This window comes from Magallana gigas, chromosome 5 (assembly GCF_963853765.1).
Source record: "Magallana gigas chromosome 5, xbMagGiga1.1, whole genome shotgun sequence".
NCBI classification, from domain to species: Eukaryota; Metazoa; Mollusca; class Bivalvia; order Ostreida; family Ostreidae; genus Magallana; species Magallana gigas.
The window spans coordinates 30,346,342-30,363,475 of NC_088857.1; the positions used below are offsets into that span (position 1 = coordinate 30,346,342).

At 33.0% G+C, this 17,134-nt stretch overlaps 1 protein-coding gene across 1 annotated transcript; it reads left to right on the forward strand.

The window, feature by feature from the left end:
- Nucleotides 1-1,131: 1,131 nt before the first annotated feature.
- On the forward strand, nt 1,132-17,075 carry LOC105331217 (transcription factor RFX4). Its single transcript, XM_011433325.4, has 19 exons — nt 1,132-1,576; nt 3,288-3,366; nt 7,581-7,704; nt 9,018-9,079; nt 9,507-9,584; nt 10,567-10,594; nt 12,340-12,444; nt 12,856-12,933; nt 13,051-13,164; nt 13,688-13,737; nt 13,897-13,997; nt 14,168-14,226; nt 14,480-14,624; nt 14,762-14,856; nt 15,110-15,227; nt 15,607-15,729; nt 15,947-16,051; nt 16,184-16,765; nt 16,854-17,075. Exons 1-19 carry the CDS (start codon nt 1,357-1,359, stop codon nt 17,033-17,035), a joined length of 2,448 nt encoding a protein of 815 aa, XP_011431627.3. The 5' UTR covers nt 1,132-1,356; the 3' UTR covers nt 17,036-17,075.
- The last annotated feature ends 59 nt before the right edge of the window (nt 17,076-17,134 follow it).

Here is a 17,134-nt window from a genome sequence, read left to right on the forward strand (position 1 = left end):
TATATATATATATATATATATATATATATATATATATATATATATATATATATATATATAGTTTTTGATTCCCGTGAAATTTTAATAAAGGAAGATTTCTAATCTGAAAGCGCCTCATATTTTGTCTTCTGTGGCGTGGACTTTGAAACCACGAGATAATAAACTTCTCTCTCTCTCTCTCTCTCTCTCTCTCTCTCTCTCTCTCTCTCTCTCTCATTACGAGTTCAGTTAAATTGAAATTTGATAACGTCTATTATATATACACTGTATGAAGTATTTATGTTGCACAAAACTACTTACATTAACTCAGCATTTAAAATAAGGCAACAATGCTTGATATATTGCTAAGATCTTATTAAATCATTAAAATTCAATACACGTGTAATAAGCATGATTGGATTTTACATCTTGCTTTCCCTTTTTTTCGAAAAATTTCATGGCATCTAAGATCCTTGAAATTGTTTTAGAATGCACTTAATTATTAATGTACTTCTATCACGTTTTTATGCAAAGTACTCATTTTTTCTTAAATTTTCTTTTGACTTTATATCAAAAATTACTTTTTTGTTGAATGAGTTGTTGAGTTGAAATTTGTGGATATTAGAATATTTCAATATGAGTCGTGATTGTTGTCCACGTGATATAATGCATTTTCTTAGGTTGCGTAGACCTTTTTTTATATAAAAAGTGTACATACATACAAGTACATTGGTATATGAGATTGAATCATTTCTATCAATCAAACAAATATTCAACTGGGGTCATTTTTATCATAAAATATTTTTTAAATAATATAAAAGTTTATTTCTAAAATCCACAAATTGTCAATTTTTGTTCCTTTTTGCAATGCTTATTCAGCCATATTTACCATAACCGTAAATCTCTCTTCCCCGTTGTCGTAAATCAGTGGGTGAGTTTCTGTGACTTAACCTTATCAGCTCCAACTTACTTTCTGATGAACAGAAACTGTATTTTAACAAGAACAATACCCAGAATTGCCGGGTTATCGAGGGCGCAAAATCCCTTCTGAATGATAAACACAAATCTAATTGGTTATCTGAAGAGAAAGGGGTGGGCCAGACCTTATCAAGGCTTATATCCCATGTTTGCTTTTCCCTCTCTTGCGTCCATTACACTCTCATCCGGTGTTATAGTCGTGAGCATATTCTTGACATATTAAAGCGTCACTGTTTAGATAGACGTTAGCACATCGTAAATCTCTGTTTGATTTTTAGATTTTTAAGTTTTTCGTAGTCGGAGTGCAAATATTTCAGGACTGGAGTTTTGCAATTGAAAATAATAAGTATCCACTTTATTTGATATGAACTTCTCCGTGTTGTTACTAGTTCTCGACTGATGGAGCCTGTTAATGTACAGTTAGCTCCCCTGATGCCGGAGGGCCTTTACGACATGCATGGGGGTTATAACTACACCCCTTCCCTCTGGGGTCATAGGGAGGACCGGACATTCAGTGCTTTGCAGCCTGACCCCCCGTCCAGTAGAGCTGAGAATTCAACAAGAAGCGATATCAAAAAACAACCCTCTGAAAACATTGGATCCAGTTCCGAAAATACAGGTATTTTTTAAAATAAAGTTATATTTGTTTTGTCTGCATATCTTATGTGATTGTTTATTCTGGTGACGTTTTTGCAATAACAATGTATATATAACCTTCTAAACCAATTGAACGCTAACCAGCTAACTATTTTTATTGCTATTTTATATTACTTTCGTATTGAAAAATAAAATCATTTCATTTTCTAGTAAATACATGAGTGTAATCATAATTTTGATGGTATTTCAGAAATAACGTAAAGAACCCAAATTTGGAATTGTTTGCTTTTTTAATGTTGTATATTTTTACCTCTATTATTGCTTCCAAAGTTTAAATTAAAGCTTTGAAAGATATCATATTTGTATCACCATGTCAGTTAGAAAATATGTTGGTTTAGCACACCATATTTAGGTCCTCCAAAACAAAAGACTTACCTTTTGGTTACAAATAAGTTAATAATGTCAGTAAATCAAAGTGAACAAAATACACCAGTCTATCGATACTGCTGCAATTTTATTTTTAATCATTTTACAAGACTTGTTAAAAATTGTTATTTTATATTTTAATACAATCTTTGGCTTTTGTTCCATAATTGTTTATTTGTTAACAATTTTCACAGTTTTTAACTATTTGATGTTAAATATATTTTGTTTCACTCAGTTTGCAATACGAATCTTTACAGTATCTAAATTGGGTAGAGGATACACATGATATCACCCTACGGACTGAAAGATACTGGGTTTGCTCATCAATGCAAGAGTATAAATATTTGGAGACTTGGCCTTGTCATATTAAAATAAAACTGAAATTAACAAATTATAAAGGATTAATTTTACTTCCAATTCTGTACAAAAAAAATGTGTACAACCGTTGTCAAATATTTTTTGTCTAGATAATGTTTTGTTTTAGCCTAATCACCCTACTTTTTATATTGAATCAAAGATTGAAACTCCTTCTAACATATCCCTTAATCGTAATCGAAGAGTTGTCCTGGCAACGGATTAGTAAAATTCCGTTAAAATAACTATGGCGTCACGTTAGCTTGGAAACCCGTTCTGAATCAATATATTTAGTTCTCCACATGGATATTTTATTAAGATTATCTGTTTGAACTATGATTGAAAACATTGCTCAGAATCTTGAGTACAACTACAAGCTGAAAATACACCATCGATGTCGTCTGAGGGTAAAATCAATATGGCGGCATATTTTGTTGAATGCAGTATAGTCTCTCTGACACAGAGAAATGAACTCCATGGCTACTGTATTATTTCTGAGTGGCTTTCTTTCTGAGTTTTTGTAATGCTGTAACGACAGATACGAGTTTGTGATAGAGACTGATGTTGTTCGTTAATCGATACCCACAATCCGTCACCTTGTTTTAATATCCGAGTCATTACAAAGTTTATTTCACAAAAACATTTGGGTTTTTCAATTTATAGATATGTCTTGCTCGTCGGGTCATAATGATGTAAACATCAATAAGGCAAACGTTGTTGCTGGAAAAAAAAATAATAAAAGAGATTTTGATTGCTTTACTTCTCCATTGGTCATTTTACCTCACACTAGCTTCTACATTTATACCCAATACATCCAATCACTACATCTGTCAATTTTTATTGGTATATCATATCATAATTTTGATTTTTTTCATATTACAGTTTGGATAGCAAATATAAATCTTACCTGCTAACCTTACGCCTTTTTTCTTGATTTGTTTTTGTTCAAATAGAAACGAAGAAGGACCAGAATGAAAATACAAAGTCAGATAGCACACAAAAACAGTCCCAGGTTGCTTGCACACTAAAATGGTAAGTAAAATAAAACACAAACATGTATAGTACTTCCAAACACCCTCTTTGCATCAAACCAATCCCAAAAACTCCTGGGATGTATTTAATCGTTGTGAATTAGATTATGGTCTAAAGCTGAATAGTAAAATTTAATATTTAAAAACCTAATAGTAATAAATATTCATGTAGAATTATCTGCAAGAATTTTGGTGCATTACATGCAATTACATTTTATGTTTTTTATGACAAAAAATCACATGTTGTTCAGTACCATGAAAATTCAAGAAACGGCAAATAAGGATTTGAATATAAATTAACACTTACTTTTGAATGCGTTTTCGGTGGGTTTTTTTTCTTTTTTGAAAAAAAAAACAACAGTACATACATTTCTTATAATGTGGTTAAACGAAACCTGGTTTCAATTAAAAAAAAAACCACAACAGAAATATATACATATCAGTAACGAAACGTCAGGAGCATATTATGTGAAGTTGACACATTCACTAAACATACATGTACACTGACAAACAAAATATTTTTTTTAATAACTGATTGGTCAAAATCCATCCGCACTAATATTAGGTCATAGCTGGATCAAAAGAACAAAACCTGCATTTGGGACAAATAGTACGGAGTCACAATTTTCAAGTGTGGTCGTGATCAGTTTATCATATATATGAGGATGGACTTTCGAACATGATAAAATCAAAGAATTTCCAGATAGTTGCTCTGTAGTATCGGTTTTGTTAAACTTGAAATGTTTGGCTCTCGGAGCCATTGGTCAAAGATTAAAACGGAGCCAAGACGGAACGCATGGTGGCACTCGTTGGTCATTTCAGCTCTAAGAAAACGATTTAAGTACTCATAGCTAGGATGTTATAACACAGCGATTGAAGCGTGTGTGCAAAATTGATTGGTTTTTTTTTTATTTTTTTTATTTTTTTTTTGTATTTGTTTTATGCTGGGATTTTTTTTTTTTGAGAAGAGGGGAGCATGTTACAAGGTTATGAATAAATATCAAAAAAATATCACATATATACAGGCATTTGGGAGCTATCTATTTATTGATACAAGTATATTCTTTGCACGTTAATCTATCAAAATTTAATTTCAGAACATCCATCATTTTAACATAACATAATGATTTGATCAGAATGCATGAAGATTATTGCAAATGCGTCAAAATTATTTCCTTTGGTTTTGATGACGTCTGAATACGCATAATTATACAACAATTTAGAAAGAAATGTAATTTTATGTTTTTAAAATTACTCTGAGTTCCGGACAAACAATTATTTAACAAAAAAACCGACAAGCAATTCTCGGGGGGTAAAAAAACAATCTGATGGCTGTTTTTACATCAATTCTGCTTTCTGTCAGGTAAATTCACACACAGGTGTGAACACTTAATAAATCTGACAGATGGCCTGTGAGATGGTGGTGTAATTGACAGAACGTTATGGGCCCTGTAATAGTGAGCTGTCACAGACCCGCTTGGCTCGGTCCTTGTGACGAGGGGTTCGTGTGGCCACTACGGCGAGAGCCCAGATAGTGCTATAAAGCATGAAGTGCGAACATTTCAACGCTGGAGTTTCCGGAATTTTTTCATTTCATATTTATTCATCTGTTCTTAACATTGATATATTTATTTTGTTCTTCGATTCGTGATGCTATTCCAATTATTTGACTTGTTGCAACAAAGAAAGTAGACAATCATCAGTTTGTCTTATTTTCAAATATCTCATTTCTTTATGTGGATTTAACTTACTCTTGTATCGACATTTTTTTAATCAATGAAATGAATTGAAAGGATATATATGATATAAAAACTTTGATTAACTTTGATGATTAGGGTTTTTGGTGAAATTAAAACTGAAATTCAAAAATCATAAATGAAGCATATTACTTGCTTCACTGAATTGAAAAATGTCAGTGGTCGTATAATTATTTATATAGAAGTCGTTGGCGTGTAATGTTGGAAACCGAATAGATTATTGCACTAAATCTTTATTTTGAAGAATTTAAAATCAGAGAATTAAATATCTTGTAATTAAGAAGACTGGTTTTTTACTATATTCATCTCATGAATTAAAATGAAGAGCTCTGTAAAAAGATACAGGAAAGTATATAATTTTCAAATCTAAAATAAATGACATTAAGTGTTTATAGTAAAAGAAAGAATCATATCGAAAATATAGAAATCGACCTACAGACGACCACCCAGCTTAAATTGTTCAGTTCACTTTTAATTTATTTTCAATGCAGTCAGTTTAGTAGGGTTTTATAGACGCCGAAAACCAGTGGTTTTATTTCGAAATTGCTATATACATGTAGATATTTTCTTTATGTCTTAAGGAATGTTTCTCTTTTTAAAAAATGGTGGTACAAAATATTTTTGAAAAAATGTTACTTTAATTAATAATTAAACGGCTACGGGTAATTTCGCCCCTTGAAAAGATTCGTCCCGTTGTTTTCAGAATCTTTTGCATGTGCTAACTATACGTTCAAAATATTTCAAAAATATGTCGACTTATCTACTGGAACCAACGTGAATATTTTTTTCCAATTGAGTATTTTATTTAATAAGCAAACGAAGTATCTAAATTTAATGTAAATCTCATTTAATTGAGGAACAAAATACAGATTTTTTTTGCTTACACTTTTATTGTACATATACGTTGTGTTTTTGTTTAACCAAACGAAACTTACTCTTATTTTAATTTTAAATCGTACCTTTTTTTAAAATGGTCAATTTTTCGAGGTTAATTTGGTAAAAGTTTTTAACGTTACCTTATTTTAAAAATCATTTTATACGTTAATAGTCAAATAAGTAGACAAACAGCTTAAAGTAAAACTTTATTGATTTGCTTTATTTTATATCAAATGTTTATACCATTAAATGAAACCCTATTGAATAATTCAATGTTGTGGGCATTAATAGCAAACTGTTAAGAAGAAAACAAAAGTAACAAAATGTCAATGAATTGGTCAAACACAAGACTCTATAATCGCAAATGAAAACAAAGAATATATCAAGGCAATATCAAACAAAACTAATATTTAACCCTTAGTATTACTTTAATACATGTAATTATTCTTGTAAGAAACTGTCATAATAATATATTTCTTATATTATAAATGTAAGGGATTTTTAGGATTACACAAAATAATTACTCCATGTTCCGAACAAAAAAAAATCAGAAATAATTATTTAACAACAGGATAACTATAAAACAGATATGATTAAAAACGATCTTGATATGAAACCCGGTCTTCAAAGAAATATCTCGGTGACCTAGGGTCACTCGTACCCCTGCTGGGCTGTGGGAATGTTGTCCCACAAAGGGTCTCCAATCGACCAACATTCGGCGAACAGAAAAAAACCCCAGTGACGTTCCTATATTTTTAAGGTGTCTTTTTGTGTTCCAATATGATTGATTGGTGTGATGTCACGCAGACAGAATTTCAAAAATGTAAATAAAAGATATAGTGAGTGGTAAATTCTATTATCGTTGAATTTGGAATGTTTATACATAGAAAATCCCACCTCTTTAGTTGATAGAACTTCGTTTAATTCAGCATTCATGTATAATTTTTTTTTAATTCTAAAAAGAAATTACTTAACGCTGCTCCTTGGGGGATTATTACCGTCATAGATAATTTCGGTTGCTTATTCAAACTGGGTGGGTACGTTCAAAAAGGATGTCAGATTATTTCAACAATGAATTCATATCAACCAGCTCACGGTGCGTGGGTGAAACATAACATTAAACAACAAAGTTGGTGCAATGTTAGAAAAACTACCCTCTCAAAGATTTATCAAGCAAATGTCCAACATGCAAGGTTATCCGATTCTTATCCGATTGATTTTTTTATCAAGCATTGTACAGCTAAAATTCCTCAAATTTATGTGCCCGATCGGTAGTTATTATGTATCTACATGTATTTATTTTAAAGGAAGGAGTTTGAGACCTTGTGCCTCACCTTTTTACCTGACATTTTATCAACAATTGTAAACGTTGAAAATAATTGCATGCGAAAAATATCTTTCAAGAACATCTCGACAATAAAATCTATTTCAACCATAGATGATTCACACGCAAGTTATATCTGTTAAAAATTCATTCTATATTACCCATTTTGGAACTTAATTTTATGCTTTTGAAATATTTCTTATTCACGTAGAAATAAATCATAATCTTTAATTATCGTAATGCTGAACAATATTGTAGGTTGTCGGAGAACTACGAGAGAGCAGAAGGGGTGTGTCTCCCCAGGTGTGTCCTGTATACACATTACCTGGACTTCTGCAAGAAGATGAAATACACACCGGCAGGCGCAGCCACCTTTGGAAAGGTAAAGGCAAACAAAAATGACACTTTTGGAAAGATAAAGCAAAACAGTTACACTTTTAAAAGTTTCTTTAATTTTCAAAAATTTACTAGGTAGAGTCATATTTACAAATTTACAATCTTACAGATTTAACAGATTCATTCCAAATAATAAGTAGATATAAATAATGATTATTGTAAGATGTAAAATATAATACTAGTCACAAATAAATATGTTTTGCACTGTTTATAGTTAATTTATGATTTAAACTCCAAATACTAGTATGCGAAAGCCGTTTAGGTTTTAAAATTGAAAAAGAATTTGCTCTCTTTTAATAGAGAACCCGTGTTGTGTCCTTTAGGTTAGGATTCGGACATTTTGACGAAGGTTTTGAGATAATCAATTTAACGAAAATATTTTTGTTATTGTCTTTAAAATGATTGAAATTATGAATAGCAAATATTAAAAGCACCATAATCTGTACTAATTATATTAGGTTTGTTTAACACATATTCAATTAACTTTTAATCTTAATTATTTCCCTGTGTACATACATATCACTTTAAAAAAATATTGTGTCAAAAATTATGCCTCTGTGTTTCATTCTTATGTTAAATGAATATGATAAAACGTTTGGATTATTTAGTTAGCATTGTTATAATTATAAATTATTGAGCCTTGGATTTTTTTTTTAACTTTCTGGATTGGTTTTTGTCTTGCTATATGTGTAGCATTTAATCATCAATCAACTGTAATGATTAGAATATTATTTTAAGAAATATTCTAAAGCTACTGTGTTTTCATTTGCACAGTTAAACGTCGGAATTTGTAACATGTGTCCAAAGTAGGAATATTTTATAGCTATAATATAATCGGCCATTGCTGAAATAATCAGATAATTATCATGTTATTGGTGGTAAATGGTATCAAACAATTTTCATTATGTTCCGCAAATGAAAAAAAATAAATTATTATTTATGTGAATCAAACTGTTAGTTGGTCTCAAATATCTTAATTTTTTTAAATTTCATTTTTTCATTTTTATATGAATTTTTAATGTAAAATTCACACACAAACTAAATGTTCATAAGTTTTTGAAATTAATAAAATTCACTCTATTTAATATCCAAACTCATTTGAATTTTTAAATCTAAAAAACTGCTACAATATGCAACCAGAGAATGTTTTTCGTTGGCTTTTAAAACAGTTATACTAAATTAATTTGATCATCTTACCCTGTGTTTTCTAACTTTATATGTATGAGTCATCATTTATGATATGAATTATAATAAGTATATCTCATAATTATGTTTTCATTCATTTAATTTTTCTCTTAGATCATCCGACAAAAGTTTTCGAAGATAACCACGAGACGACTAGGGACAAGAGGACAATCCAAGTAAGATTGATATTTTTCTACAAATTTAATAAATTTACTTTTTGCTTTTCACCTCAATTTTTGGTGGTAATTCTAGTAAGCTTAATTTTGTTCTTCAAATTTTTCGTCTCTTAATTTATTGGTGGGGCAGAAATTAATTCAATTTTCAATTATCTGCATCCTCAAATCAGCTGCGTCTGTTTGCTCCCAATGGCCAATAAAACAGGAAACGTGTGATTACAACACACATCAGCGTAATTCGAATACCATTTGCGGAGTTTTGCTCAAACCAATGTAGGAGTTTGTTTGGATGTTTTACTTGTATATATTGGTCTGAAGTGTGGTGATTGCAATGCCGACTCTGCTGGTAGGAGGCAGTGCTTGGCTAATGGTATTGCAACAGCAGGTCCCCGTTTACTTCAGGTAACGCTCGGGTTTTTCTTGACAGGTACCATTACTATGGCATTGGCATTAAGGAGACCTCGATCTACTATCATTCCGTATACTCAGGGAAAGGATTAACGAGGTAAATATTCAAAAAGAAATCAAGTGGTTTAAAAAATAAAGAGGTTTTATAGAAAAGAAAATCAATCCTAAAAGATAGAAATTGAAAGTTGTCAACATTTATCGATTTATATACTTATATTTTTGACATGGATATATAAAAAGATTTTTAAGAAGATGAAAAATGCAAGTCACGTAGAGTTCCATGAGATCGGCTTTGTATTAGTCACACCAGTTAAAGGGTTTTTCACCTCAAATTCTGCACCTGTGTACCAAACCTCGTCAATTTTGGAATTCTGGTCGCATTCGGAATTCACCGAGTTTGTCATGTTAAAAGCTTTCCACACTTTTCTGGGCAAATTGAGTGCTTAAACTGAAAACGAAGCTTTCTATCATTGCTAAAGGAATGACAGATTGTTACAAACATGTTTGAAAACTCAAGAAATAAATTTCTTAATTAAGACTGAATCAATACTAAACGTGTTAAAAGAACTCCTAAACAACCCTCCTGGATGAATCAAGGTCAAAATGGAAATCCGAGGCTAAGAAACTCCTCGTATTTATTGTAATAGATAACGTGTTTAAAGATTTATAATATGGGACTTAAAGCTTTCTCTATTGCCAACACTGAAATTCATTTTTTTCGTGAAATTTTTTTTAGTGTTATTATCAATAACGTTAAAAAATATTAACTTTCGCCATGTAATATATGTAATTCATTCCTTTGAAACAATGAAAAAGTGCTGATAAGATTGAGTGTATTAATTTAAATTTATCTCGATATCTTAAAAGTTCAACTAACTTTGAACAGGGAGATTGACTTCACTTAGAAATATTTTTAATGTTGCCTCCCGCTGCCATCATGCAGAATCATAATTCTGTCCTGCGGGTACGTCTAAACACCCGAATGTCTGTTGCCTGTGCAGTAACTGTCCAGGAGAGAATGCTATAGGATCTCTTGCTTTAGATTAATTTACTTATGACGATTTTCTCCCGTTTTTCAGATTTTCCGGAATCAAGATAAAGACAGAGGTATCGATCCTTTTGTTTTTAAATTCATATTATCTTCGTCCAGTAATGCCGGTTTATCTTGGGTCTATATGAGATTTCTCTGCCTGTAACACCTTGGATTGTCAGAAATGTTAGTGTTTGAAATTCATCCCGTGTGTCGTTTGTTTTGATAAATGGAAGGAACCGATATGGACTCCGTGTAAACAAATCGCACGTTAGATTGAAGCAAGTGTAAGCATTTTTCGGGAACTATAGCGAAGGCATCGATTTGGTCCACGGATGCAGCCTTGTTCAAACGTAGGTCTTATCTTTTGATGAAGACCTCTCAACCGCTCGCTTTATTGTTTAGGTTTAGGGGCTAACCAAATCAAATATATGGATATTTTAGGGGTTACTTTTGATGTCGACGGGTGATTTAATTCTGGAAATGCATTGCACGCCCTCTTAATTTATCACGACTTGACCCATGAGAAGATTTATTCAAATTGACAAAATATTTGGACAGTTTTATGAAATCAATATCAAAGTTTCCTACCAATGAGACTATTTTAATTAAATTTGTCTCTTTCCGGTAAAACATCTTTACACTTTTCAAAGGAAATCAAGTACATGCATCTACTCTTGAATATAGCAAATTCGGATGATTTTCTTCACGAAACGGTCTATCTAAACCATATAAAAGTACTGCATTCCTGCTTAAATTGGAGCAGTAAATGCTTTCCGGGTTGTTGTGTTAAGACCAGAGTTAGAATAGTTTCCTTTTTAGCTTACGCCTGTGAGTGTTGCAGGGCCGTTAATACCTTTGCTGCTAAACATCACACGGTGACATTTATTTTCTCTGGCGATGTGTCTTCCTATGGTAAATACCAATTTATTCTGGGCATTCATTACGATAAAAGAACTATTCCGGAAATGTTAGCAAAGCCCGCGTGCTAATGCTGATTCACTCGGCTTTGTTTAAATAAGATAAACTCCTCACAGATTAGCCTGCTTTTGCTTGACAAGGCTCTCGTTGACGATGAAAAGCGACAATTAGTGAACCACTGGACAAATATAGTCCAGAGCAGGGATATGTTTCTGCTATGCGCCAAGAACAATTCCCATGGAGACGGAGGCATTTGTTCAACCAAAAAAGGGGGGTCCCGTATTTTGCACGCTGAGAGAAGAAGTGCCCTGCCGCAATTCCATCTTTTAATACCCAGCAAAAGCAAAAATTAAATCAGACTATCATATAGTGTATAGGATGTTTAAGATAATGTAGGTTTAGCGGATCCTGGAAACAGCACCTTGTGCAAGGCACGAACACCCAACCTAGGTGAGCGACGCAAAATTGCAAGTGGACTTCGCGTGGTTGGGACCTAGGTTATGGCGCCTTTGGACAGAATGCAGTTGTAAACGGCTTCTAATCCAATCCCGAGTGTTTATGTAACAGTCAAACAAATTGTAAATAATCGCTCATTTCTCCCTTATTGGAACTATTTGATCATGATCTTGTTGTCAAATACTGCAACATAGACACCTAGCCACGGAATTTCAGCGGACTATTAACGACATTCTCTTTCAATTATTTTCAAAACGAGAAATTAATTAAGACCCACGCATCCTTTAATGAACAAACTACATAAATAAAAAATATTCATATTCAGTCTATAACTTGATATTATTAATTATTTGGCACTGTGTGTTGACACAGTTTTGTTTAAAGATTTGATAGTTTTAAAAATCGTTTTTGGTTATGTACCTGTGTGATATTTCTTGATTTTAAGGGATCAAACAGAAAATTTTCCCTCAGCTCAAAGACAGGGACCTTACTGCCAGAATTTCCAAACGCCGAAAACCTAATATTACCAGAAAATGTAGACAGAGACAAGGTAAATAATACAGAAATATAGATCGATGTTTTGATTTTCACGTGTTCCACATGTGGTAAATGTATGGTGAATGTACGTATATAAAAAAAGGAAACATTTAAACATGCATTTGAAACATATTATATGGAACACATATCCAAAACATTTGTTCTTCCTTTTAATATGTGTTTAACATATGCTCAGCATATATTTTAAATGTATATTAAACACATAATTCGCTTAAAGGTTCTTTTCATCCATCTTTTAAGAACACATGTTCAATGTATCTAAAAAGTAGTTTAAAATGTTTTGCCTTCTCACCTGTGTGGAACACGGCGGATTTTCCCCGTTCTTTTGCCGCTTCTGCTGAATGCTTTAATTTAATTGCCATGATAACCAATTCATTTTCAAACATATTTCATGCCTTTAAAGATGCAGACATTCATTATGATGTACCGAACACACTGTCAGCGAATACTGGATACGGTGATTAGCGCGAACTTCGAAGAGGTATGGATATATATAGGGAGAAAAAGATGAGAACTCAAAAAGAAAAATAACATTTTCAATTACACATTTCCGACATTTAAGATGATTGCCTTTGTTGTACATATTGTATATGTGTAGGTTCAAAACTTTCTGCTACATTTCTGGCAAGGAATGCCCGAGCACCTGACCAGTCTGCTGAGTCTGGACATGGTGGCCGACATTGTGGGACTCTGTGACTCCATTCTTTATAAGGTATACATGTACTTACACTAGTACTAAGTAAGAGTTTATCTGAACTAGTGCCGTATTGCTATAGGCAATTTATTTAATTGAAATGCAAATAAAAAAAACGTTCATATGGGTATGCTATGAGTTAAGTTATACTGGTATTGGACCACAGGGACATCGTATCCGCTTTACACTCTATGATATATAAATAATACACTTATTTATATATATGTCATAGAGTGTAGAGCGGATACGATGCCCCTGTGATTGGACCTATAATTTCTCTTCATACTAGTATGCATTCAACAATAATAAAAGGATTGTAAGACGTGTATAACGTGACTTAAGAAAAAAGAAAGCCTAGGTCCAGTTGTCATCTGCCTATAATATGTATAAAGTTAGCTATTTCTGGAGTTTTGTTGTCAATGTTTGAAGAGGTTTTTTTTTAATTTTCACTACTTTTTTGGGGGGGTTGGGGGGGATAAGTGCTCTTGAAGAGTTACCAAAAGCTAACGAATCCCTGAAGTTTAGCTCACGTGTTTTGCAGGTTGTGGTAGATGTATTAATACCATCCACCATTCAGGACCTCCCAGACAGGTATAAATAGATCCCCTGTAAACTGAACCATCAGCAATGACTTGATACATCATACACTCGTTTTATACTTGTCTATGTGCAACTTGTTGAACATCCTATTTCATTTTGAAAATAAAATATTGTTTGAATTGTATGCACCTTCTCTTCTTCATTTCGCAGTTTGGGGTCAGAAATCAAACTTTTTATTCGGAGGCTGACCCACTGGTTAACTAGCTCTCTTGAAGATGTGCCAAATAAATTACGAGATAAAAAGATAGAAGGTAGGTAGTTTTTTGGCAGACATGTAATTTTTAATTGCAATATTGTGCAAATCAACTAATCTACTAGACGAGAGATAATCGTATTTGTAACGAGACTAAACCTGAATGAAACAAGCATTTAGAGCAAAATCTTGTCCAGGAATTTTTAGTTTCTTTTTTTTTTCTTCCAGTTGCTAAACATTTCACTCACAGTATAAAACGGCAAATGTCCTTTGTACATTTAGCACAAGTAAGTATATAGTGTTTGGTGTATATTCTAACATTTCTTTTATCCATATTGGTATTTAAGACGATTCACTTTAATTCTTTTTAATTGTTAAAACTTTGTTCGACCAGTGCATATTCATTGGGACTAACAAAAAGATTGATACATGATGAATGCAAACACTTCCTACAAATCTTGGTTGAATGCCATATTAAATTTTACTTGTTAGAAACGGATTTTTGTATTTTAAAAACCATTTTCATGACGCATTTTGTAGACAGCTAGAAGTGTGCTTCATAACCAGGAATCTCTGAATGGTATGATAGAGGATGTGTCAAACATTGATCTGACGGAGATCTGTTGTCAGGCAGGGTTCACGACCCCGAAATCAACCAATAGTCTTACAGAAATCATCAATGACTGTACGTAAGATCATAAATGTCTATTTTAATTCTTCAAAATAAAGGTGTGTGTGGTGAAAAATGACATTAATGCATCAGCCTTGTTGAGCTTCGATTAGCATTTTGTAGGTAAACATATCAATTTTTTTTTAATTTAGGTTTTGATGAATTCCAAAATTTGCTAACCAAGCAGGCACCGATTGAAGGTTATACGGAGTGGCTTGATAATATCATTGATAAATGTGTTTTGCAGGTAACTAACGTAAATTAGATAATTTATTACAAGGCCTACGTGCCGTTATCAATGGGCTTAATTAACATTTTAATTATTGGAGCCTATATAATTGACCCTAACTGCAATGTTTATCAACAACAACTTTGTAATTTTCTGAAATATCAACACCGTAACTAGAAAAAAGCCAGATGCACATGTACTAAGCACCCAAACGTTATTAATAATTACAGTTTTTGTATTCGAAATTGAAGCAATACTTACATTGTTATAGCCATTAAAAGACCATGACAAATCCTTCAAAGAAACTGCCTCCAAGTTTATTCTACACTGGGAGATAATAGGGTCCCTGTTCATGAGAGACCTCACGCTACACAATGCAAGCAGCTTTGGTAAGCGTACATCATACTTTTTCGAATTTATACAAAGTTTACTACAAATTCGAAAACGTTCGAATATCTCTAAAACGTCTAATATTATTAGTTTCTAAGTTCCCTCTCATATGAATTGATGTGTACAGTTGTTCCGTGGAAGCATTCTGCATAATCCGCCTTCTCCGCCATTAAATTCTAAACGACCGCCTCTATTTTAATCACATGGGCTCAGTTCTCGGATGGAGTAGTTCTATAGTGCCTTGTTTACCCTAATTATTTTTTGTCTTCGGGCACAACAAATAACAAAGTGATCAAGCAATGTTGGATATCTGCAGTTTTCCGCGTGAATGGATTCTTAAATGTAGTATTGAGCCAGTTGGGTTCTTTTTTGCTGCAGGAGCATTCCATTTGATTCACATGATGTTTGACGAGTACGTCTTTCTGGTGATGGAGACGCAACATGACCAGGTTACAGATAAAACACTACAGAAGGCGGTGCAGAAGTACATGAAATGTGCAGGTATGTACCCTGATCATAAGTTTTCAATAAACTGCATAACAAACGTAGTTCATGTACATGAACATGTATTACAGGATATCACAAAATGTTTCAATACATTTCATGTAATAAACTTCTTCTTTGTAAATAAAAATGTAATTATAGCAGTTCCGGTAGTTACACAATGATTCGAAGATTTATAATTTTGAATTCCAATACATGTATTAATGCCATTCAGAGGAGATTAAAACCCAAGCTAAAGTGCGAGTGCCCTCATCCAAGCATTTAGTGTCTCCGAAAGGTCGGAAAAGGAAGATAGAGGAAGAAGTCTTCGATAGCAATGGTTAGAACATATTTAAAAATTATCCAATCTGACGTACTTTGCTTAAAAATGGGAACTATTTCATAAGTTAAACGTATTTAATTAACCTATCGCTTTATATGCATGCATTTTTTCTTTTATTCCCCCCAACAGATGAGGGGGACAATACGGGTGGGATGGACGAGAACCGACCGGGTGCGGCCGATTCCTACTCGGCCATGAACGGTACCGCCTTCAGTCGACCGGCTCCGTCCATACATAGAGATCCTTGTAATCTGACATTTCCCGACGAAAACTGTCGCTCAGGAATAAGCCATTCTACCTTGCCACTATCCCCACTCAAACACTACTCTACCATTAACGGAAGTGCCTACGACCGTCCCACGTATATATCTCAATACGGCTTGAATTCCTATGGTGATATCATGAACACCAATAACAGTTTCACTACTCCTCGTGTGCAGCCTTACGGCGAAAGTCATATCAACTCTTTTGCGGCAGTGCCTTTTACCGGAAGTGTTCCCCAGGCAACGACGTCGTACTGGGCAGATAGTAGAACACATCCGACATTTCACGAGACTTATAATCCGTACGGTTATAACAAGTTCCATTCTTCATATGATACTTACAACAAAAGCTCATTCCTGAGAGGATCAACTTACCAAGACTCTATAAATAGATCTGCATTTGAAAATTCTAGAAACTATTACAGAAGCTCTCATGATAATTTCCAAGGTTAGTTTAAAATAATTTACATTCTTTACTAACTTTACAAAATTATATAATGAAAGATCAAAATATTATTTCTCTCTTATTTTTTCAGTAGGCAGTCATATTTCTATTGGAGGTTTGAATGGAACGTACATGGATATTGCGCAGCCGCAGTCCCAATATCCACCGCGTCAGGATTCTGCCGTGTTCTTTCAAGATGACCTTTATGCAAATTCAATGCCTCCATCATTTTCAACCATAGGCAAACCATACTTTGCAGCCGCATTCCGATGAAATTACATAACTTTATCATAATTGAAATAAATATAAAATTGATGAATTAATGAATTGTTCTTTGGATGCGATATTTCACAAAAGAACTAAAAAGGAAAA

Bases quoted from the DNA above. Each gene is read 5' to 3' on its own strand.
- LOC105331217 (XM_011433325.4), top strand. From the start codon at position 1,357: ATGGAGCCTGTTAATGTACAGTTAGCTCCCCTGATGCCGGAGGGCCTT. The intron at 14,625-14,761 runs GTACGTAAGATC...TTTTTAATTTAG, and splicing joins TACAGAAATCATCAATGACT to GTTTTGATGAATTCCAAAAT. The intron at 15,730-15,946 runs GTATGTACCCTG...AATGCCATTCAG, and splicing joins GAAGTACATGAAATGTGCAG to AGGAGATTAAAACCCAAGCT.